The sequence below is a fragment of the Pan paniscus genome, chromosome 9 (assembly GCF_029289425.2).
Source record: "Pan paniscus chromosome 9, NHGRI_mPanPan1-v2.0_pri, whole genome shotgun sequence".
Classification (NCBI taxonomy): domain Eukaryota; kingdom Metazoa; phylum Chordata; class Mammalia; order Primates; family Hominidae; genus Pan; species Pan paniscus.
Window position 1 is genome coordinate 16,056,830 of NC_073258.2, and position 25,846 is coordinate 16,082,675.

The 25,846-nt window shown below is 37.1% G+C and overlaps 1 protein-coding gene across 2 annotated transcripts in view; it reads left to right on the forward strand.

The window, feature by feature from the left end:
- Positions 1 to 25,846, forward strand: part of FAR1 (fatty acyl-CoA reductase 1) — a 64,356-nt gene that overhangs the window by 4,638 nt on the left and 33,872 nt on the right. For both annotated transcript variants that reach the window (XM_034932199.3, XM_034932197.3), the window contains exon 2: positions 22,172 to 22,367. In XM_034932199.3, coding sequence (XP_034788090.1) covers positions 22,179 to 22,367 — 189 coding nt within the window. In that variant the 5' untranslated portion in view covers positions 22,172 to 22,178. The remainder of the gene's footprint in view (positions 1 to 22,171; positions 22,368 to 25,846) is intronic.

Below are 25,846 nucleotides of genomic sequence, written 5' to 3' on the forward strand. Positions count from 1 at the left end.
GACAAGCATTCAACTGAAATGAGCTAATACTCAGAAAAATGTGGGTAGGCTAGTCTGAACTTGGGGTAGGAGAGAAGATAGTCTTATTTCAGTCCCTACTGGTAAGAGCCACCTTGGTAGGTGTGTTCCTATCTTGGAAATGACTGGATTGTCACTGATGGAAACTGAAACTGTATGTACTGAAAGGTGGTATTTGCTTAACCTGAAGGATCAAGTTACTAACCCTCCCTGAATGGTGGAGATACAGCCTTTGTTTTCCTGAACACTTGTTTTCTTAGAGCTTAATACATGAATTTAAGGTTTAAAAAAACCCAACAAACCACTGATAGAATTGTGTCATTTTAACTGCTTCTTTTGGCTTTATATCCTTCTTCCTACACATTGGTTCTATAGTTCCTCTCATTAATGGGTTTGCAACAGGCTTAGAGTTTTTCAGTAAGACAAAATGGAAGTGCTGGATTTAGGTATAGCTGATCAACTTAAACACTTATAAATTTACCATTGTTTTCGGTTCCCAATTTGAAGAGTGGAGACAGAAGTCAAGAAAATAAGCTTTTCTTATTCAAAGAATGATTCCCAAACCAATAGGATTTGCCCTAGGATCAGTACAGACTTATTACAGTCTCCTAAACAGAGAGGAAAGAGTTGCGTAAATTCATCTAGCTTTTAGTTTAATTTCACTTAGCCCATAGGGATTCTGAGAGGAAACGATATTAATGTGATTCCTATTTCATCTAGGCACTGTAGCATAATCCTTCAATAAATTACCACATTTGATTCTCATATAATTCTCTAAAATGTGAATACCATATTACAGATGAGGAGAGTGAGACTCAGAGAAGTTAGTAACTTTCCAAGGTTGAAGAGCTAAGTGACAGAGCTGGGATTCAAACCTTTCTTTGTCTAACTCCAAAACTCATGCTTGTGAAACTAATAGCAAGGAGGACTGATTTATACCTTCAACTGAAAAAAAAATGCCACAAGCCTTAGGTATTTGTTACCTTAGAAGATGAGACTCTTGCTCTGAGTGTTTGTGCTCTGTGACACTGCCTCTAAATAAATGACAGTGATTTTTTAGTGTCTAATAGGATACCTTATATTTTCTTGCTTTAGAGATGTATGTTTTCATATTTTAGAATTTTTTGAAGATGTATATTGTCTATATTTACTTCAAAATGTTTGTGAGATGGTCACTATGTCTTAAATGTATCTCAAAATTGATGAAGCATGGCATATGCCTGTAGTTTTCACACATAAGTATCTTACCAATTTGTTGTGCACTTTTTCTTCCCAGCCTTCCCCATCTTATCCTATTATTTTTTAAAATATGATTTAATAAATAATTGAAATATATACTACCAATAAAATAACTCATTCTCTTTCATTAGTTAACATTACAGTGTACAGAAAAGCATTATGATGTAGAAAATTCAAATTGGGCCGGGTGCGGTGGCTCACGCCTGTAATCCCAGCACTTTGGGAGGCCGAGGTGGGCGGATCATGAGGTCAGGAGTTTGATACCAGCCTGGCCAATATGGTGAAAACCCCATCTAGTAAAACTACAAAAATTAGCCGGGCGTGGTGGCACCCACCTGTAGTCCCAGCTACTCGGGAGGCTGAGGCAGAAGAATTGCTTGAACCCGGGAGGCAGAGGTTGCAGTGAGCCAAGATAGCGCCACTGCACTCCAGCCTGGACAACACAGCAAGACTCCGTCTCAAAAAAAAAAAAAAAAGAAAGAAAGAAAATTCAAATTGAACTGTGAATCAGCAGATCTGAGCTTTAATTTTGGTTTTGTTAGCTACTTGATGTGTAACTTGCTAGGCAAGTCACTTCCCCTCTATGGGCTTTAGTTTCCTCATCTGTAAAATGGAGGGGGAGGAGAAATTTTAAGCCCGTCTTCCTTGAATAGGTTGTATGCCTTCTTTCTAATTAAAAACATAGATGCCCTAGATGCCTTTCTTAAAAACTGTATTACTGCATTTTACAATATTTTCTTTTCATCTTCCTTCTTTCCCTTCTTAATTTAGTAGAGAGGATAAATTATTTTTGGTATCCTACATTTACCAGGACAGCATATCTTAGGAAGCAGGGACCCAGAAAATAATGAATGAGTGAATATATGTTTTATTTGAGCTAATGAAAAATTTTTTAAATAAAGTACCGTCAAAAAGATGTTGAAGTTTCATTGAAAAGTAGTTCTACCTAAAGAATGAAACGTGTTTAGTAAAGTTCAATTCGTCTGCTCTGTATTGGATAGATGTACAAAGAAGAACACTCTTGAACTTGTCTTTAAGAAGCCCTCTTACTAGTAGGAGAGGCAAACTTCTAAACTTTGTATTATGGAAAATTGACAGCAATAATACACACATCACCAACTTTAAGAGTTACTAACTTGTGGTCAGTCTTGCTTCATCCATACCTCCATCCACTTCCTTCTTTATTTTGAAGCAAATCCCTAGACTTTTTTTTTTTTTTTTTTTTTACCAGTTGTTACCATGCAGTGTGATAAGTATAATAATAGACATGTTAATCCAAGTGAGGTGCAAATTTGTTCATATAAATATGTTTTGAGACTTGAGCATTATACTGTTCTGGGCACGAGAAATTAGATATAGTAAGCTATTGTAGGGCAGGGATAATATAATTGAAGAGACTGTACATATGTGAAACAGAATGTAGCAACACTGGATCATGTGCCAAAATTGGTGGTAGAGACTCTTAAGTGGGAACTGACATTATTTTAGAATGAAAGTAGAACTTAAACAAGTGGCGATAGAGAGAAAGAACATTCAGGGATAAGGTGAGGGTAATCACATGGATAAAGCGTGCGGTTAGGAAATCTAATTTTGGCTTCATAGAATAAGTTATATCTAAATCTGTATCTCTCTATCTTTATCTTTTAGACTACTACAACATGTAATTGGCATAGTGTAGATGTTATATCAGAACTTGAACAAAGCCGGTTGCTGTAGCAGAAATTAGGACACACTACTTTGTGAATATATCACTGTTCGTGGTTAATTTTTTGGCACGTTCTGTTAAAAAGCCTTCTAAATATCTTAATACCACATGTATTAATGGATCCATTCTTGTTAGAATGTTTGTGGGTTTGTGCCATCAGCTTTGGTGTGCAGTTGTGTGTGTGTGTTTAACTTAAATGTTAACTATTTGACAATTTTAAGATTATTTTGAAATATCTAGTTTAGATCATTCTTGTCTTACATGAAATTTTTTCCAGAAATGTTGGCATAATTCATGAGAAATCCTTGAATTTAGGGAATTGTTACCATTATAGCTTATTTTGAAGTATTCTGAGAATAAAATCTTAAAGTATATTCCCTAATGCAGAAATTGCTTGTCAAAGGTCATGAACTTCTCTGAGCATCTCCTCAAAGTGTTGTGCTATCTCATCAGAAAAATGTACATTCAAATATCCTTGGGGGGTCTGTGGATTCTGTCTTAATAATTTATTCTTTAATGTGTAGGCAGAAAGCATACTGCTAAAATTCAACTCAATTATCTTTCTGTGTGTTCTGCTTGCCTTTTACAAACAAGTGTTTTTAATTATTAAGAGTGATAAAATGATAAAGCTTATTATTGCAAATGCCTAATTAAAAAATTAGACATTCTTAATTGAATTCTTGGGGAAAAACAAGCTGTAGCCAGTTTAATAAATAGGAATTATTTCACTAAAGATTTTGGAATAAGCGTGTGGTACTTTATTTATGGCTCCTGTCCATCCTGGATTAACAGGAAGTAGAATATATGACATATGAATGAATAAATGCATAAATACCTTTTTTTCCCCCAGAAGTAAAAACTTTGACTTACTGTGTCCTTAGGCAGTTAAGATCTGTGGAGGAAAGGATCTGCTAAAGTATTTTGAGGTTCACATCTGTGTTGAAACAACCGGAAGTAATGCAGGAGCTTAGAAACTGTTTTTGGCTGACAGAGGATTGATTCTCAGTGGAGCCCTGAGATACAAGTGCTTATAGTTCACTTAGTTTGAGGAATGGCCCTAAATGAGTTTCTTAGAAATAGGTGGTTTTAAAAACTTGTGGATTGTAATTAAAATGTAATTATGATAATGATTATGAGCATAAGCAGAATTCTCAGGAGATAGAAACAGGTGAATTAGCTGGTAATGGGACATTTGACCCCACAGAGCTGTGCACAGACTGTTCGAAGTTCAGTGAATATTAGGTGAATTGCTTTAAAGTGATACCCTTGTGACCTGTTGGAGTTAATAATTTTTCAAGTACCTAATCTACTAGTAGGAAACAACTTATTCCAATACATAGTAGTAAAAATACAGACTGTGAAAGCCAGAAGAGATTTTAACAATCAGTGATCTGGCCTCTCCTTCAGTAAATTTAAAGAGTGATCAGAGAGGTTGACTTGCCTAAGGTCTGTTGGTTATGGCAATCCCAACAGCGTTGTTTCTCATTACCTGATTTTTGGTAAGTCTATTGTGCTTATTTATTTTGTTTGTCTTTTCATTCTGGATCTCAGTATTTGGAGAAGGAAGTATATTAACTTTAGCATGGTAACTAGATTATTGGTAAATTGGCTAAGAATTCCCTGAACTGTTATACCATAATGTTTTTACTTTGCCATCATATACTGCTTCCATCTTTAACATAATAACCCATAGTTACAAGATTTATTAGGGTAGGCGTGTTTTAGGAGCTTAATTCCATTCCACAGTTGGAAACAGATATTAAGAATCCACAGTTCTTAAAACTTTCCTCATGCTTTTTTATACCTTTCTAGGATGATCTTTGCCTAACAGCATTTAGTTGCAAGCTGTGTCTATGAACTTGGCAAAGTTTTAAAAATAAACTAGGAAAAGATTTTTGAGAAGAGAGTTTGTTATGGGATTTAGTCATTTAAATACATTCCTAAAAGCTGTTTTTTCCCCACTCAAAACTAGACACTGGAAGGATCATTGACATCCAGGTTCAAAGAAGTTACTGCTTACATGACTGATCCCGATTCTGAGTTCTTTTGCCACATTTGGTTCATGTGGAAAGGCTGGCTGGGGCTAAGACTTGCCCGTACATTAGCGGCATCATAGCCAGAGTGAGGACCCTTAGAACAGTGCCTGTCAAGCTTTTTTAGTCCTAGCCATTTGGCTGAGTCATTCTTTAGCTCAATAATTTCCACTTTCTAATGGAATAATAACAATTGTCAAGGTATGAGCATTTTTTGGGAAGAGCTATATGGATGGTTCCTAATTGAATCACAAAAAATATGCTTGTCATAAAGTCTAGACTAATTAGAAAACTGCAGGCCTCAAATCCTAGTGATGGAATTGTATCAGTATATTCTCTACAGTTATAATAAAATAACCAAAAACTAAATTGATAACGATGAGCCAAACCTAATGGTAATTTAATTAAAAGGCAAGAATAATGACGATTGAAAACGAAGACCAACTAAAGACAACACAGTTTCACTGATGGCAAGTGCCCCTCTTGAAAGTTACGGACTTCTACGTTTTGAGTATGCATATGTGGTAGGAGCTTGCAGCATTGCCAGTTGCAGCAACTGGATATACTAGTGGAATACAAATTGAAGTTTTTGCTGCATTCTAGTAAAGTCTTCATTTTTGCAACTCTTGGTAACTAGCTTAATAGTTTATTCATAAGTAGCTTTATGGATTAAAGGAAGGTCATGTTTTCTTTTTTTTTGAGACTGAGTCTCGCTGTGTCGCCCAGGCGGGAGTGCAGTGGTGCGATCTCCGCTCACTGCAAGCTCCGCCTCCTGGGTTCATGCCATTCTCCTGCCTCAGCCTCCTGAGTAGCTGGGACTGCAGGTGCCTGCCACCATGCCCAGCTAATTTTTTGTATTTTTAGTAGAGACGGGGTTTCACCGTGTTAGCCAGGACGGTCTCGATCTCCTGACCTTGTGATCCACCCGCCTCGGCCTCCCAAAGTGCTGGGGTTACAGGCATGGCCACGAAGGTCATGCTTTCTAAATCATTTATAGTCCATCAGGAGGCTTGGCCCTTTCTTGGAAAATCATTACTTTTGAAGGCTGGTTTAGTAATCCTTGAGCTTCTCATGAGCATTGTTTCCCTAGCTGTGTTGGGACATTTATGAAGAGCAGGGCTTAGATAGAATTTAGTGGGTTGTTTTTTTTTTCTTCTTTTTTTTTTGTTTTTTACCTCAGGACATTTGTAATCTTTGATATGCTAATATACATCTTTAATCTGGTTGGGATAAAGCATATAGTTTCCTAGCGCCATTTACCACAAATGCTGCCTTGGAGGACTGAGTCCTGTTTTTAGGTTCAGCCTTGAGAACAAGATTCAGAAGGCAGCAATAAGAAAGTGACACAAGAAAAATAGAAAATACAGCATATATATGAAGCATACATAATTTACCTTTGTTAATCTTGGGCGAAGCGGTATGTAGTATATATGTAGTGTTCAGGGTAAATATGGTATGTTTTCCTATAACATCGGTTTTACTTCAGTAATTTGAAATATTTTATATAAATCTTCAGGTATATTGTGAAGTCAAATTTTATAAATTTTTTTTAGCAAAAAAGATATTGCAATTCTGTTATAAAAGTTTGAAAAGCTCTGTCTTTGGTAGTACACTTAAAATATTAGTATATCTTTGTATATTGGAATACTGTGTTTCACTTCTCTGAGTCTGAAAGTGTTAGGATTAAAATTTCATGTCTTAATATGAAAACATTATTATTAAGGTAAAAAGTGATCAAGCACAATAGTTTACCTAAAAAAAGAGTCATGTATGACTTACGGGAATTACTTTATTTAAAAAAACTGTTTTCTTCCCCTAGAAGGAAATTGAATACATGTTTTTGCTAGCAGCAGACTGTTTTTTCCCCCTCCAATTTCACTAACTTAACTAATTGTTAGAACTATGTACTTTTTTGTTATTTTGGGTGCTTCTTCCTGTTTATTATTCAGTGTTATCAAGCTGTGTGTTAACAAGAACACAGCCCACCTTCTGTAGGCTTTATAGTAGAGAAGTTACCCTACTGATTCTGGCCTTAAGGACAGAAACAGAAACAAAGGAAAATGTATATTATTGAAAAATTTGTTTTCTGATCAGCAGATAATTTTAGTGCTACAAAACTGACATTTCCTCTCTCATAGAGTAGAATTTGACTTTTTAAAGGTGTCTTTATGTTTGATTTTTACATCACTCAGAGGAATTCTGAATCTTATTTTTCTCAGTGTGTAACATTTCCCAGGATAGTAAGATCCTAGAAGCATTTTAACTCTTGTCAAAGTGCCATGCTTATGGAACAGCATCATTATATGAAACAGTTGTATAGTGGCCTAAGAACTAATGAACGTCTTTAGATTCCTTACTACCGAGAAGTGCCTTGGGGGGAAGTATTGGGGAAAATAGGATATAGACAGTTAAATATTGGTAAATCAGTGCTTGTGTAGGCAAACAAAGTGGCCATTATATCTACTTCAATGGGTACTTACCACAGGGTTGGACACTAGCATCTTTTATTGAAAAAAGAAATGTTAACCAGGATGCTACAGCTGATCTTTATTTGTGGAAAATGCTCAATAAGCCTTAATTTTTGAAAAAGGAAAAAGGAACCCACTGTTATTAGGAGCTTGACTACACTAAATAATTTGTACACTTTGGGTTTGCATTTTGGCTCTTTTTTTGTTGCTTATAGATTTCTTTCAGGTGAGGTTTTCTTTTTTTGAGATAGGTTCTCACCCTGTTGCATAGGCTGGACTCAAACTCTTCGCCTCATGCACTTCTTCTGCTTCAGCCTCCCAAGTAGTTGGGCACACAGTTGTGTGCCACTGTGCCTGGCTCAGAGGATGTTTTCTTTGATGTTGAGTCTGTCTTAGTCCATTTGTATTGATATAAAGGAATACCTGAAGCTGGGTAATTTGTAAAGAAAAGAGGTTTATGTGGCTCACAGTTTTGCAGGCTGTACAAGAAGCACGGCATCAGTATCTGCTTCTGGTGAGGGCCTCAGGAGGCTTCCACTCCTGGTGTAAGGTGAAGGGGAGCAGGCATCACACAGTGAGAGAGGAAGCAAGAGAGAAAGAGGAAGAGCTGCCAGTCTCTTTTCAACAGCCAGTTCTTGTGGCTGAGAACTGAGCCAGTTCTCACTATGAGTGAGAACACTTAGTGGCACCAAGCCATTAATGAGGAATCTGCCCACATGACCCAAACACCTCCTACCAGGCCCCACCTCCAACATTGGGAATCAGATTTCAACATGAGACTTGGTGGGACCAAACAAACCATATCTAAACCATAGCAGTCTTAATCAAAACATTAAGTGATGATTGCAGTTACCAAAATATAGTAGGAAAAACACTGGAGCATTGGTTTTCAATGCTTCAGATGGGAATCTATCAGAAAATCTTAATGGATATACTTAGCTCGAGGCTTCTTCATAATCTAACTTCTGTAAAACAAGTTGTGTTGCTTTTGACTAGAGGTGTGTCAACTCCAGATGGTAATGCTGCAGAACTTTGCTCCTTAGTTCAGCTAAAACCAGGTTCAGGAGTTCATAGTTAATTGAACATGGGAAAGTTAATTGAACATGGGAATGTGAAATTCTCGTTCAGTAGATGAGATTGTTGGGTAGACAGAATATTTCAAAGTGTGAGGTCCATGAGTCCATATTTTTAAAATGGGTTTTGAGTGGCTAAAAAAACAGTAAGAAACAACTCTTCGTTGTACCGTAGTCCTGTGAAATAGGTCCAACATGGGTTGGTGGTTGACAGTCTCAAGAGTAACAGGCAGTTACTTGATGCTGTTTGTGACAGACTGTATTTTCTAAGGATGGTTGCAACAGTATTTTCCGTTGCACATGTGTGAGCTTGTACAGACCCTAACTGTTCTCTTATTCTGAGGTGGGATTTAAGTCCCTTGAATTTGGGCAGTCTTGTAAATCACTTGTAGCCAATAGAATGTGGCAGAAAATTACACTGTATGACTTCCAAGGCTAGGTCAGAAAAGGTGAGAGAGCTTTTGCCTAGCTCAAAAGAATACTGGTCTTTAAGCCATTAGCAGCTTTGTAAGTATCTGACTATTCTGAGGTCCCCATGCTATAAGGAAGCCCAAACTATCTCATGGGGAAAATCGAAGAGGCTAAAGTCCGGAGCTAGAACTGCTCAGCCAGAATTGCTTAGCTGAGCCCTTTACAAATTCCTAACTCATAAAAATTGTGGAAGAAAATAAAATGGTGGTTGTTTTAAAACACTAAGTTTTAGAGTGATTTTGTTATGTAGTGATAGGTAGCCAGAATACTCCATTCCATACTACTTTCCCATCCATACTTTTAAATTCTGTGCTTTTTAATTATTATATCAAGTTTTTGAACAAAGTAGTGGGCAAGAGTTTCTCTGAGTTTGTGACAGGATTATGTTATGTGCTCTTCTTCACTTGTAGTCTTTTCTGCAAAATAATACAGCCCAAGCCTCATCCCTGCATATCTTAATGGGCTTTCCTTTTAGAAATACAGATTTTAAAATATATATATCTTGAAAAAGGCTATAGGTCATGTCATCCTTTTGCATTCAGCCTCTGGCATATCTATATTTCTGAAGCCTGGCATTAATGTGTTGTTTTGTTTATGAAGATATTATTGTATCAAACAAGCATTTGTTGCCCATTTTACAGTGTGTCAGTAACAATAGTAGTAGTGAAATCATAGACAACGAATATTTAGACTGTACTGCTTTCCCATTGATGTCTTTCTCATTTATACTTCATTTTTCTGAATGTTTGTGGAATATTGGAAATCATTGTTTAAAACAGAGGTTGGCAAACTATGGCCTGCAAACTGTCTTCCTGTTTTTTTAAAGTTTTATTGGAACACAGCCACACCCATTCATTTATTTATTATCCATGGCTGCTTTTCTGGTACAGTGGCAGAGCTGAGAAGTTGTTGCTGAGATTGTATGGTTCACAAAGTGGAAAATACTTGTTACTTGGCCCTTTACAGAAACCTTTGCCAGCTCCTGGTTTAGACTGTTTCTTAGAAGTTGATTATCCTTTTTACTTTTTTAGTTTTTTACTTTTGAGGCAGGGTCTCACTCTGTCACCCAGGCTGGAGTGCAGTGGCACAATTATGGCTAACTGTAGTCTCAACCTCCTGGGCTCAAGTGATCCTTCCACCTCAGCCTCTCAAGTAGCTAGAATCACAGGTGTGCACCACTACGACTGGCTTATTTTTGTATTTTTTTTTTCAAGGTGGGGTTTTGCCTTGTTGCCAAGGCTGGTCTCAAACTCACGGGCTCAAGCAATCTGCCCACCTTGGCCTCTCACAGTGCCGGGATTACAGGCATGAGCCACTGCACTCAGCCAGTTCCCCCTTTTAAAGGGACATTTATTTGAAGTTATTTTTTCTTCTACTTTTAAAGACATGCAATCTAATGAATATTAAAAGATTATTTAACGTAACTTTCTATCTGCTGCTTGAATTTCTTTCAGTACTCCTACCATGTGATCTTCCAGCTGAAAGGGATAAGATAATGAGATAAGCAGAATTAATTAAATAATGACAGCTGGGAGTGGTGGCTCACGCCTGTAATCCCAGCACTTTGGGAGGCTGAGGCAGGTGGATTTTTTGAGGTCAGGAGTTGGAGACCAGCCTGGCCAACATGGTGAAACCTCATCTCTACTAAAAATACAAAAATTAGCTGGATGTGGTGGTGGGTGCCTGTAATCCCAGCTACTTGGGTGGTTGAGGTAGGAGAATTGCTTGAACCTGGGAGGCGGAGGTTGCAGTGAGCCGAGATCACGCCACTGCACTCCAGCCTGGCCGACAGAACAAGACTCCATCTCAAAAAAAAAAAAAAAAAAATGACAAAGCAGCATTGGATATGGGTGTGTTAAACACAGGAATTGCACCTGATTGGGAGTAAAAAAAACATAGATGAAATACTAATATTTTGTTATTTGTCCATTTGCTCAAAACTGTCTCTCCATTGGTAAGTTTTTTGTTTTTTTTTTTAACAATTTTTCATAGAGATGGGGTCTAGCGATGTTGCCCAGGCTGGTCTCGAACTCCTGGCCTCAAGTGATCCTCCTGCCTGGGCTCCCAAAGTGCTGGGATCACAGGTGTGAACAACTGTGCTTAGCTTCATTGGTAGGTTTTGACTTTGAATTTGTTTACTTGCAGAAGGCACAGAAGAGCCAATTTTAATAGAAAAAACACGTAAATGGGCTGGACTTCCAGGTATAGCTATAGGTGGTAGAAATTTTTAGGTAGCTGGATTTAATGGTTAGATATTCAATTTGAGACTTTCCATTGCAGTACTTAGTTTCCCTAAATAAATGTGTAGCAGCTAAAACATGGAACTAAAAGTCCTTACAAATATACCTGTTGTGAGTTACTGGGTTTGTACAATAAATGATGATACAGAAAGATGCATACAAGTAGAGCCAGTCTAGACTTGACTGCAGTACTATATTGTGTATTGTACTATATTTGTATATTCCATGTACTTTATTGCTTTGTGAACATGGTGAACATTGTGAATGAGGTGAATCTCGCAGGAGATAGAAGAAGGTACATCCTTTTCCAAGATCAACATTATCTCGAGAGGGAAAGTAATTTTTCACATTCCATTCAGGAAATCCATCCTGTTAGAGTCCCGTTAATTATTTGTTTCATACATAAGTAACCATCTAATGTTTTTAATACATTTTCCATCTAATAAAGAAATGGAATGAATTTAAGTAATAAAGATTAGTAAAAGAAGGAAAACATAGGTTGAGCATCACATTAAAAATTTTTAGACTATTTCTGAAATATTACAGATCAGACTGACAGCTGAAGGCCCATACTGAGAATCATTACCATAGAAGTAAAGGGAAGATGCATAAGGAAATGTAATTGTGTGCCCAGTCTTTTGTGTTTATCTTCACAAAAATGCTATAAGGTGGAGTTGGGTGGGTTGGATGTTTTATCTGTATTTTAAAGATAAAGAAACTGCAGACCCAAACAGGTAAGCAAGCTCAACAGCAAGGTAAACAGGTGAGTTTAGATTCTAACCTAAACCTGCTAGACTTGGAGTCCCAGGGATTTCTATTGTGTCTTGGTGCTGGGTTATCTGAAAGGCTTGTTTCTATAAAGGGCCTACCTTATTTAGGAAGGAGCAGTTTATAAGCTGGGCCTCATTTCATTCAGTATTGAAAATGTTTTCACTAAACATTTAGTTTCCTAATAGCTCACTAGTCTGTGTACTTTATTGCTTTGTGAACATGGTGACCATTCAAGTTTAAAAACGGCATTTAAGTTACAGTGTATATTTTCAAACTGAAGTGATCCATAGGATTACCTTGGTATAGGAATTTGTAGAAACATGTTTGAATGTATTATTAGTCTTAAGCAAGACCGCAAATCTTCTTGTTTTCTACCTTACCTTATTAACTCTACTGCCTTGGGGGTTTTTTGTTTCTAATATTTCAATAAAAGATTCTATCTAGGTAAGATCTCTCTGTGGGTCAGGTAGGGTGGAGTTGGAAATAAAGCCACTGATCTTTGATATGTGTGTCTTACCTGAAAATGATGTCTTTTTATTCAAATTGATAGTGACAATAATTAAATCCACCTAGAAGATGGTCTTCTGAGTAGTGTTCTAAGGTTGACAGTAGACTTTTCTCCCTCTCGTTTTGGCTGCCTCTGGAAATGGCCCTCAGGGAAATCCTGGTAAAGTCTAATTGCCTTTAGATTTTAACTACCTGATTTTTTTTTTGTTTTTTGAAATGCAAGGTCTCACATATTTATTATTGAACCCAGCCAACTGGCACCTTCATAGCACATACAGAGAGAAAAAATATATTCCCAATAAGACGTGTCCAACTGTCCAGATAGTGGTGACATTTTCAGCTTGATATGGTAACATGGTTGTGACCTTGACATAGCATAAGTATGTGTGCCATCTCATGTGCAATTCTTTATAGACCCAGTCTGGTTCTTCTCCAGTGTTTCCTTTTGGAGTTGTACCTGATTTTATTACCAGTTTTCATCTAAATCCACTGGGAGTAGGACAATTTTTTGCTTTTGTTTCTTGGCCAGGAAACACTTAATCCGGAAACTCTTGTGAGAAGACATGGTGAGAAGCCAAGTCGAGCACACACAATGATGGTGGAGAAAGGAAGAGAGAGCCTGAATTTTTTAACAGTAAAATTTCTATACTGAGTTGCTAGTTTGGTCCATCAACTTTTAATGCAATGATGTGGAATTTTTAAGGATTCTCAGCAAGAGGTTGTCTTATTTCATATGTTAAAATTTTCTGTGGAGCAGATTTTTGTCCATTGTATGCAGTTAGTAAAAGCTGAGGCCTTGTAGTGGAGACTGCTGTTGTTTCCTCCTGTCGTGAGTCATACAACTTTAGAACTGGGTAGGACCTTTCAGATCATCTATTTTAACCCCTTCACTTTCTCTGAACTTCTCTTCTAGTGCTGTGCACTCAATTCTCATTCATGATGTGATGCCTTGACCTCGCTGAAGGACAAGTAGAAACTTTATGTGCCTTCTCTAAAAGTGGGATTTAGTTAGAAGATTTGGTTCCAATTTCACCCTACCCGTATAGACGTGCTGAGGGACCTTAGGCAAGAAAAGTTATTAAGGAGACTTTTGGAAAATAGTATCTGAAGGCATGAGAGAGAGACAGTTTGTGCTAAATAAATTTTTATTTCCCTTTCTTCCCTTAACTATGTATTTTTCTCCTCACTGGTGAGTCTTCTTTAAAACTTCATTCTTATTCTACCTGGCTGACCCATGGAATTTCCTCTCATTTCCTTTCCGCATACCCCACTTCTTATATATTTGTTCATATTTGTCTTACTGCTTAGCAAGTATCTGAAATAATCAGCTAACATTATGTTAAAAGTTCTAATTAATTTGAGTTGTTTTAAATTCTAATACAGAAAAAGGAATTCTCATTTCTCGGCACCAAAAAGCTGCCGTTTAAAAAAAAGTGGTAATTTTTTGTGCTTTTTAAAAAATGACTAGTCAAGTGCAATAGTGAGAAGAAGGGAACAAGTAGAGCAAAGAGTTCAGTCTATAACTGTGAACAATCAGTTGTGATAATTCACTGTCTTCGGACCAGCTTTACACTTTTCTGATTATTGGAATACTCCAATCTCTCCTTTTAATTGTTTTATCTGTTTAAAAAAACTCTTTTAAAAAGTTGAAGATGAGAGGATCTTGTCTTTAATTATCCAGAAGTTTCTAAAATTAATGAAACAACATGATTAGCCTTCCATTAATATTAGGGCATTTATTAAGAGAATACAATCATGTTACAAAAGTGCAGGTTTATATTGAGTGGGGTGTTACCTTAGAAGTTCTCTGTGATTCTCCATTTGTGGTCATTTCAGGCTCTTTTGGCCCATGAGACCTGCGTGTTCTTTTGCAAATGAGGAAACAGGTTCAGAGTAGTAGCTTTATCTTAGGATCTCATAGCTGCTAAATTGCAGAGTTTGGACTTGAACTCCTAGCAAGTAAATATATCTTAAGTAGCTTTGTAATATGTTTCTCTTAATGCATTTATAAATGCAAATATGTGATAATTTTTTTTACAGCCACTAGGAAAACCCACTTTGTAAGTAAGCCTAAGTGAATTCCTTGAAAATAATGGTGATACATGGTACTCAGCATTTTGCTGATCTTCAGAAAGATTGCTTCTTTAACTTGAGTCAAAAGATAAGGTGTGTTTTGAACAAAATAGCTAGCTACGACTGCTAGGTGCTGTTTCCTAAAGCAGCTCGAGAACAGTGAAAATAAATGTAAATTACCTTTCACAGTCCTGTCGTCCCCTTCCCAAGCGTGTGGGAATGCTAATGCTGCAGCTTTTCTCATATTGCAGTGGTGCAGCTACTTCTCAACAGATGACAGGCGCTTGTAGATATCTTGCTGTGTAGCAGGAATCTGAACAGCATGCTCTGGAAGGATTGTCAGCATTCCTTTCATGGCTTTTGCTTTTCTAGTTGCTTCTGGCCACTCTGGCAGGACTGTGGAAGATAGGACAAGTCTGAACTTCCCTTAAAAGAACTCTCATTTTTATTGGCTTTGCCAATAAGTTTGTAGGGTGAAGTGTATTGGTTGAATGGGGAAGCCAAGAATACATTTCTTTTCAAATTAGTGCGGCTTTCCTTTGAGCCAGAGGCAGAGTTTAAAAATATTTAGTGCTTGTCATATACACCATGGAATACTATGCAGCCATAAAAAATGATGAGTTCATGTCCTTTGTAGGGACATGGATGAAGCTGGAAACCATCATTCTCAGCAAACTATCGCAAGGACAAAAAACCAAACACCGCATGTTCTCATAGGTGGGAATTGCACAATGAGAACACATGGACACAGGAAGGGGAACATCACACACCGGGGACTGTTGTGGGGTGGGGGGAGGGGGGAGGGATAGCATTAGGAGATATACCTAATCCTAAATGACGAGTTAATGGGTGCAGCACACCAACATGGCACATGTATACATATGTAACAAACCTGCACGTTGTGCACATATACCCTAAAACTTAAAGTATAATAATAATAAAATTAAAAAAATTTGAAAATAAATATCAAAATGCACAATAAAAAAATAAAATGAGTCTCTTGTTGGCAGCAAAAAAAAAAAATATTTAGTGCTTGTGAAGTTTTTGGTGGCATTATGCTAAGTTGTGGGAATTGTTTTTTTTTCCCTAGGAGGAAAACTGTGTAAGTCATTATAGTAGTATAAAATCACTTGTTAATAGCTTTGAAAGAAGCCGCTTCATTCTACAACTCTCTTAGCAAGCAATCTTTATTCTGTTAGGCTTGAGGAGAATTAAGCCTAACGGAATATTTATTTTCTGCTATTTGGTGGTGACAGATTAGCTGTTTAGGCTTTGGTAGGGCAGATGTCTTGATAACTGAAGAAAGTACATCATTCTGGGTTTTTTTTAGGGTTGAACTCATCCCAGGCTCTAATTTCTCAATTGTTAGAGGGAAAACTGCTTAATATCTTTCCCTGTCTTACATGCATATGTACACCTATGGAAAACTTTCTGGTGCCTGGTACCTAGTAGGCCCTTAATAAATATTTGTTGAATAAATTTTTACATAAGAAAAAAATAAAGCTCAAAGAATTAGCTGATCTAGGTATGTTCTCAGTATAGTATTTAATATATATTGAGTATGTAATTGTCATTAATACCTACTTGTTAGGAAGTATATTGATGCAGAATTATTCTTCATATCTCCCATATGAGGTTATTGACATCAAACCGTTTTATTTATTTATTTTTTTTAAGAGATGGGGTCTTCTGTGTTGCCCAGGCTGACCTTGAACTCCTGGGCTCAAGTGATCCCTCTGCCTCAGCCTTCAAGAGTAGCTGGGACCATTCATTTGAACTTCAATGCTCTGTAGTTTTAATTAGGCTTTTTGTCACTGAAATCTTGAAATAGTCTCAAACCTGAAGTAGATTATAATGAAAGTAACCATATAATTTATTGTGCAAACTGAGACACTTCTGAGAAATTAATCAAAATTAAGTGGGAACAGCATGTATAAACCAGGCTTGTTCTAGGCAAACTAGGACATATGATCCCTGTTTGTTTTTATTTTTCAAAGTAAATGTTTTATCGAAATATAATAAATTCAGAAAGTCCATATATTCGAAGTGGACAGCTTGATGAATTTTTAAAAAATGAGCCTCCCAGATCAAGAAATAGAAATAGAACATCACCAGTATCCCAGAAGTCTCCTTCATGTTACCTTCTGGTCACTCCCTCTTCTTCCCTGCAAGACTTTTGGCCATAGATGTTTTGCCTAGTTTGAACTTTATATAAATGGCATCATATAGTAGTACACACTTTTTTACCTGGCCTTACTAGCTCAACGCTCCCTTTGTGAGATCCCTCCACATGTGTTTTAGCGATCGTTCCTTCATTTTTATTGTTTTTAAATATTTCATCATATGCATATACCACACTGTATATGTTATATTGTTGATGAACACTTGGGTTTTATTTTGGGCCAACAAAAATGGTGCTGTTATAACCATACTTGCTTGTTCTTTTGATGAACATATGTACTTATTTCTATTGGGTACATTGCTAGGTCCTATGATATGTGAATGTTCCGCTTTAGTGGGTAGTACCATCTCCTAAGTATCATATCAACCTGTACTTCCTCCAGCAGTAAGATGAGAGTTCCAGTTATTGTGCACCCTTATTCTGAGGGTCAGTGTAGTGGGATCACATAGGGGTTTTAACTTGATAACTAATGAAGTTGAGCCCCTTTTCATGTGCTGTCATTTCGATCTTTTTTTTTTTTTTGAGTTAGAGTCTTGCTCTGTCGGCCAGGCTGGAGTGCAGTGGCACGATCTTGGCTCACTGCAACCTCCGTATCCCAGGCTCAAGCAATTCTCCTGCCTCAGCCTCCCAAGTCACTGGGATTAAAGGCGTGTGCCACCACGCCCGACTAATTTTTGTATTTTTAGTAGAGACGGGGTTTCACCATGTTGGCCAGGCTGGTCTCTGAACTCCTGACCTCAGGTAATCTGCCCGCCTCAGCCTCCCAAAGTGCTGGGATTACAGGTGTGAACCACCGCGCCTGGCCCGATCCTTTTTTGTAATGCCCATTTGTATACTTTCTTTTCTTGTTTGTTCAAGCCTTTCCCATTTTTCTATTGGTTTATCTCTCATTGATTTGGAATTTACATATTTATGTATTCTAGATATTAATGTTTTCATTATATATATATTACAAATATCTTTTACTCTGGTTTGCCTTTTCTCTTTGTTGTTAATGTCTTGGGATAAACTTCATTTTAGTTTTGTCCAGTTTAGCAATATTTTCCTTTTTATGTTCTGTTTAAGAAATGACTGCATGAAAGTCATGGAAATGGTCCTCCTCTGTAATCTTGTAGAAACATAATTGTTTTACCTTTCACATTTAGATCTCCAGTTTATCTGAATTTCTGTGTATAGTGTGAGATAGAGTTCAAAATTTCATTTTTTCTATATGGATAATTGACTCTGCACCATTCTCTTCTTGTCCCAATACCACATTCCTGTAGCTTTATAATACATCTCAATATATGGTAATGTAAGTTCTCCATCTTTGTTATTTATATTTGTCTTGGCTAATCTTGGCCCTTTGTATTTCCATAAACATTTTAAAATCTCAGTTTCCATATTAAAAAAACAGCGTAGATTTTGATTGGGATTATATTGACTTTAAGGATGGTAAATTGACATCTTCAGTCTTCCAATCTAGGAATATAGTATATGTCTCCACTTATTTAGGTGTTGTTTAATTTCTGTCAGTATTTAGTAGGTTTTAGAATAGAGGTCTTATATATCTTTTCTATCCTTTTCCAATTCTTGATGGTTTTTTAAAAAATAATTTATTGAGATGAGATTCACATAATATAAAATAACCATTTGTGTCTGTCTGTTTTGTGCTGCTATAACAAAATATCTTAGACTGGGTAATCTATAAAGAACAGAAATTTATTTCTCACCATTCTGGAGGCTGGGAAGTTCAAGATCAAAATGTACCAATTGTTTTGGTTGTCTGATGAGAGCTGCTCCCTGCTTCTAAGATGGCATGTTGTTGAACCCTCTAGGGGGAAGGAATGTTGTGTCCTCACCTGGCAGAAGGCAGAAAGAAAAGCAAGAGAGCAAACTAGCACAATGTTGAGTGAAGCCACTTTTATGAGGCCCTTAATCCCATTGATGAGGAAGGAGCCCTCCTGCCCTTATCTCCTCTTAAAAGAACCCTTCTCTTAATAGTATCACATTGGCAAAACCTGAATTTTGGAGGGGACACATTCAAATCATAGCACCATTTAAGTGAGCAATTCAGTGGCATTTAGTACATTCAGTGTTGTGCAACTGCCACCTCTATCTAGTTCCAAAACATTTCATCATTCGAAAGTAAAACTCCTTAAGCAGTTTCTCTATACTCAACTATTCCCCTATGCCACAGGCACAGGCAACTACCAGTTTGCATTCTGTCTCTGTAAATGTATCTGTTTTGGATATTTCATATGAAAGGAATCATACAGTATGTGACCTTTTGTGTCTGACTTCTTTCATTTGATGTATTTTTGAGGTTCATCCATGTTGTAGTAAGTATCAGAACTTTGTTCTTTTTTATGGCTCAGTAGTAGTCCATTGTATGTATAAACCACAATTTGTTTATTCATTTGCTGATTGACATGTGAGCTATTTGTGCCACTTGGCTATCGTGAGCAGTGCTGCTATAGATTGAGTATCCCTAATCCAAAAAATCTGAAATTCAGAATGCTCCAAAATTCAAAACTTTTGACCGGGTGTGGTGGCTCATGCCAGTAATCCTAGCACTTTGGGTGGCCGAAGTGGGTGGATCACTTGAGGTCAGGAGTTCAAGACCAGCCTGGCCAACATGGAGAAACCCCATCTCTACTAAAAATATGAAAATTAGCTGGGCGTGGTGGCGGGCACCTGTAGTCCCAGCTACTCGAAGGCTGAGGCAGGAGACTCTCTTGAACCAGGAGGTAAAGGATGCAGTGAGCCGAGATTGCGTCACTGCACTTCAGCCTGGGTGACAGAGTGAGACTTTCCCCAGAAGGAAAAACTTTTAAGCACCAACATGATGCTCAAAGGAAATGCTTCTAGTTTTCATATGTTCAGATTGGGGATGTTCAACCAGTAAGCATAATGCAAATATTCCAAATTTGAAAAAAATCTGAACTATGAAATGCTTCTGGTCCAAAGCATTTCGGATAGGGGATACTTAACCTTACAAACCTGTGTCAACTTGTTTGAGAACCTGTTTTCAGTTTTTTGGTATGTTTACCTAGGAGTGGAATTGCTGGGTCATATGATAATTCTGTTTAACTTTTTAAGGAACTGCCAAACGTTTTTCCACAGCAGCTGAGCCATTTTACAGTCTCACCAACAGTGTATGATTGTTCTAATTTTTGTACGTCTTCACCAACACTTATTTTTTTCTGTAATTTTGGTGTTTTATACTGTTTTAAGTGGTATAATTTTGAGTTTAAAATTTTTCACTATTTGTTATTGGTATACAGAAATACATTTTTTCTCCATATAAACCTTGTAATCAGGTGACATTAAATTCGCTTGGGGGCTATTAATTTTAATGGTCTATTTATTTATTGGATTTTGTACTTACACCTGAATTTCCATTTTCTAAATGCTTTCATATTGTTTCCTTTTTTAGTAATTATATTATGGATGCAGCAGTCTTGTGAACAACTTAGAGAATATAGGAATTTAAATTTTCTTAAAATTTTTCCTTAGTTTCCTTTGTAGTTCTATTGCTTTTCATTTTGGTCTTTCTTTATTTTGTAGGTATTTTTCAAATATCTGGTGATCCGTGGTTATCTATTTGTATTTATAATGGAATAGGGTGGTTGGTTTTGGTAGCTGATAGTGGCTTCCTCTAGTTTTTTGAGGTCTGTTTTCTCAAAAGAGCTTTTCCACAGATGGTATGATTGAGAACTCTGCATGAGTTTCCTTTAAGGTGGGGATATCCAAGCTTTTGGCTTCCCTGGGCCACATTGGAAGAAGAATTGTCTTGGGCCACACATAAAATACACTGACACTAACGACAGCTAATGAGCTTAAAAAAAAATCACACAAAAGCTAATGATGTTTTAAGAAAGTTTATGAATTTGTGTTGGGCTGCATTCAAAGCCATCCTGGGCCATGGGTTGGACAAGCTTGCATTAAGGCCGGCAGCAGAGGCTGAGGACTTAAAATGTATTCTGAGCGCTATAAATGCTTTTTCCTTTTGTTTGTTTTTGTTTGCTCTCTCCTGATCCACTGCCTCCCCCCACCTTCGTTTGTGGATGTTTGGAGCAACCATCAGGCTCAATTCCAGTTTTCTTTTGTCCCTAGTACCCATGCTGGATGCTCTTCTCAATCAGATCTAGATACTAAGCCTGGGAGCCAAAGTTTATGCAGAAAGTAAGACTGTCATGAGTAGCTCTGCTGTTCTGTGAGCAATCTTTTAATTATCTTGATTTCCTTATGCTTTAGTCCAGCTTTTGGATCCTGACCTTGATGTTTTCTCCCAGGTTCCATTTAGGGGATTGGTAAAAAGAGCTCTTGCCTCATTATAGTCCTTTCCTGTCCTTGTTTTGCTTGGGTTGCTGTTTCTTCTGGTATGGCTATTCTACCAATTCAGTCTTACCTGTTTCTTCTAGAAATTCTTCTGTTTCTTTTCTTTCTTCCTTTTTGTTTGACTTGGTTTAATGGAGCTATTTTTTCCAGGTTGTTATGAACATATATTTTTTAATTATGAAAAATTTGGACATAAATCACATGTATCTACTCCGCAGCTTAAATAAAACATAAATACAATTCAAGCTCCTTATTCTCTCTCTGGTTGTATTGCACTCCCTCTCATGCATCTATTAATATTTTTCCATCTGTATGCATTGCTAAACAATACAGAGCATTGTTTTGAATGTGTTAGAGCTTTTTGTAGTGACATAATACATGAATTCTTCTGCACCTTGTTTTTATTTTTCCTTTCATTATGGTTGTTTTCTTAATATGTCTTTTCTGCTGTTTCAGAGGAATTTGGGTAGAGAAGATAAGTCAGCTCATGTATTTCTTACTCTAACTTTTTAAAAGGGGAGATTTAAGCCCCTTTTGGATATACTGTCACTAAGAGACACGTAGTAGAAAGGGCTCGGTGTCACCTCTTCTTGTTTCAATTGGTGTTGATACGCGAATATGACACCTCCAGTGTTACACAAGCTAGGTAATTGAGTCTTGCTGCTGACCTGTATTTGGTGTTATAAATCCCTTTGGAGTCAGAGAAACACCATTCATTTGTGTTTAGGGTATAACTGAGGTTGAATGAAGATTTGAGTTCTTATTGCTGGAAGGAATTTTTAGACATCCTTTAGTACAAATTGTACCAAAGAAACTCAGGTCCAGAGAACGCGAGTGACTTGTCTGAGGTGATCCAAGGGAAAAACACAGGGTTAAAAATAAGCTATAGTTCTCATTCTTCTTTCCACTTTACTATAATGAACTTGAGGTTAGAGTCCTCTCTTGTTAATGTTCTATTTTGACTTTTGTCTGCTTTTTAAAATACTTATTTGAATACCAAGAGATTTTTAGTATGTAAGAATGATGGTGAATCCTTAAACTAATGCTTATTTGCCATGTTTTTCTTAGGATCAAAATGGTTTCAATCCCAGAATACTATGAAGGCAAGAATGTCCTCCTCACAGGAGCTACCGGTTTTCTAGGGAAGGTGCTTCTGGAAAAGTTGCTGAGGTCTTGTCCTAAGGTGAATTCAGTATATGTTTTGGTGAGGCAGAAAGCTGGACAGACACCACAAGAGCGAGTGGAAGAAGTCCTTAGTGGCAAGGTAAGTATGGAAAATGAGCACTCAGAACGAAGAAAAAAGCGTGTGCTTGTGTATATAATTATTGTAGTCGTCAATAGCTTGGTATATTTCTTCAGTATTCTGAAAAAATTAGTAAAAAAAAAAAACTCAGTAAGTTCCTACAGGATGGCAAGAAACTGGATATGACTTGTGAATCACAAGGAGAAAAAGTTTTCCTCTGTGACTGGCAAAATTGTATAACAAGCTCTAAATTACCTTTATGGTAGGTATTTAAAGTATGTTTTTAGAACATTTGAGGCAGGTTGTTTGTAACTACTAAATAATTTAAATAGCCTTGATAATAATAGTAATTAGGTAGTGAGACTACCTACTATTCTGTAAGACACTATGCTTTGATAAAATTTATAAACACCACTTACTCCCCCACAACAGTATTAGGAGGTAGAGAAGTCACATATTCCCATTTAACAGATGACAGAGGGGCCATATAGAATATAATATGTCATATATTTTGAGCCTTTGGAAAAATATTACTAAGAAAAAATGGAAATGAGCTAGAATAAAATTATTTCACGATCATAAGTTTGTGAACTCTCTCAAAATGAATGAATTTATCTGACATTTACTAATAAATAGTAAGTTGAATCGGAAGGCTATAAGCTCAATTTTGGTACACATAAGGAATCTGACTGCAGGCATATCTCAAAAAGGAATTTCAAGTAGAGCATTTATTTTACAATTAGAATAACACTCATTTGAATATCTACATTCGTATAGGCCTCTTAAAAAATCCTGAAACTGTAGCAAGCCTCTTCATAGCAACCAACCAGACTTTTGACTTTGAATGAACTTCATATACCTTTATGATAGTTCTTTGGAATTAATTGTCATATCACGTCAGCATTTGTTTGACACCATGCAACAGATATTCCTCATTATGTTGGTTTTATTTTTTAATGATGGGATGTAAGATTCTTTCTTAGAAGTTTAAAAATTACTATTATACTTTTAAATTATTCAAATTAGTCTACATTAGTCTCCCTTAATCATTTTTTCTCTCTGATTCTTTGCTGAACCCTTCTGGAATCCTTTGCTTCCCTTAAAACCTACAAGGAAGGAGTCATCAATGGGGCTGTAAAACCACAAGGCTTGTTCTAAGTAAAATGTCTACATGTATGTTTTGTTGCTGTCTCTGCCCTTTGTTTACTCATCTTGGCATTTTTATTATGAACCACTTGTAATTGGTATGTTTTAATTTTTCTCCTGATACTCCTCTCCCCCCAGTGAGGGGTTATTTGTTCTTACTCACTTTTTATTTTTTAGATAATATTTATTGTGCCTGCTTAGTCCTGGGCACTTGACTTGTTGTAGGGGGTGGAATTCAGGGATAAGTAAGATACGTTCCTGGCTTTTTAGACAGTTTTTAAGAGGGAAGGAAGAGGGAGTGATAGACGTGTCAGGAGGAGATAGGAACAGATATTTAAGTTGATGTGCTGGCCAGAATTGAGGGTCTGAGTAAAACATGAAGAAGACTTGGGCATCTTCTTCGGGGTCTTCAGAGCAGTGCTTCTAAAATTTCTTCCACACTAAGCCTAAGAGAAGGAGTATTTTCTACTTAGAGCCTGAGGTTTCATTGAACTTCAGTGGTTTAGCCTGAACATACAGCTATTATTTTCAATTAAAAAAAGTTTTTCCCCCAAATATTTGACTTAACTTGATACTCCATAAAATTATATAATTTTATCTTATGCCTTCAGTTACCTCCTGGCATATCCTACCACTTAATCCTAAAGCCATGTATTCTCCATTATGTATAGCATTGCTGGTGAGTCCATGAAAATGAGTCCTTTTTATGTCAAATAGCAGTGAGTGTACACTTAAAGTTAGTAAGAAATTTTAGGTATGGTCTACTCTGATTTTGAAATAGGTATAAAGAACATAAGGCCAAAAGCACATACCACCATATGGGACATTGACTTATAGCAGGGTTTCTCAGCTTCAGCACCATTGACATTTTGGGCTGGCTAGTTCTTTGTTCTGGAGGCCTGTTCTATGCATGGTAGGGTTATCAGCAGCATTCCTGGCCTCACTCACTCTTGTGACAACCAAAAATGTTTTTAGACATCACCAAATGTCTGTTGGGGACCAAAATCACCCCTGGTCAAGTACCATGACTTATGGGAATGTCTCAGGTAACAGAAACTCCATTGGGTGATGAAGATTGAATTAAAATAATTGATCATGGCCTGTCACGGTGGTTCATGCCTATAATCCCAGCACTTTGGGAGGCCACGGCTGGTGGGTCACTTGAGGCCAGGAGTTCGAGACCAGCCTGGCCAATAATGGAGAAACCCCATCTCTACTAAAAAATACAAAAATTAGCCAGGCGTGGTGGTGCATGCCTGCGGTCCCAGCTACTCGGGAGGCTGAGGTGGGAGGATTGCTGGAACCTGGGAGGCAGAGGTTGCAGTGAGCTGAGATTGCGCCACTGCACTCCAGCATGGGTGATGAGTAAGACCCTATCTCAAAAAAATAAAAAGTAAAATGAAGTAGTTGATCATGAAGTAAATTCAGGAAAGAATCAAGGATATTAAAAAGGCATTAGTAAACGTAGTAAAGTAGGAACTAATTGGGTACTAGTGGGTTGAAAGCACCAGAAAAGATGGTATTGAGTAAAGAGATGTTGGCTAGAGAAGGGAAGAGTATCACATTTAAGATCTAGCAAATTTAAGAGCAGCATGATCATGTCCTGGTGGTAGTGGTATAGATAACTGATATTAAAGGAAATTAAAGGTCATCAGCAATTAGGAGAATGAAGAAGTACGAATCAGGGTGTTAAAAAGTACTTTTTTAGTCATTCCTTAGGTTCCTTTTCCTCTGCTTGCCCCATAAGGATTGATATTCTTCAAGTTTCAGGCTTAGGCCTTGTTATCTCACTAGGTCCAGTGAGATGGTTACTCAGCCTTCCTCTGTTTTATGTGAGATGAATGGATGTCCTTTAAATTAGATTTGGATTTAGTTTCATATAGTTAGGATCTTGGGTCCTTATTATTGCTGTTACCTGGATAAACTCTTTTCTACTCCCAGGGCTTCAGTTACTACCTGTATGTGGTTAGTAAAATCTATGTTGATAGTCCAGCTCTCTCCCTGAACTTAGACCCACAAAGCCAGTCACCTTTACTAGACCTGTCTTCTGGGGTGTCATGCAGGCACTTTACACTCGACATTCAGAAGACTGAATTTGTATCTCCAAAACAGTACTTCTTTCTCTCCCTGAGTTCATTAGTCTACTGAATTTATTCACTTAACAAATGTTTAAAGTCTTTATCTTGCCAGGCAAGATCTGCTCTCTTGGACTTGTATGCTGAGCAAAATAGATATGGACCCTACCCTAATGAAGTTTGCATTCCTTATCTCTCAAATTCAGTCATAAGCCAAAATGACTACATCCTGAATGTTACATCCTGAATCTCATTGCCGTTATTTTGATTCAGACAAGT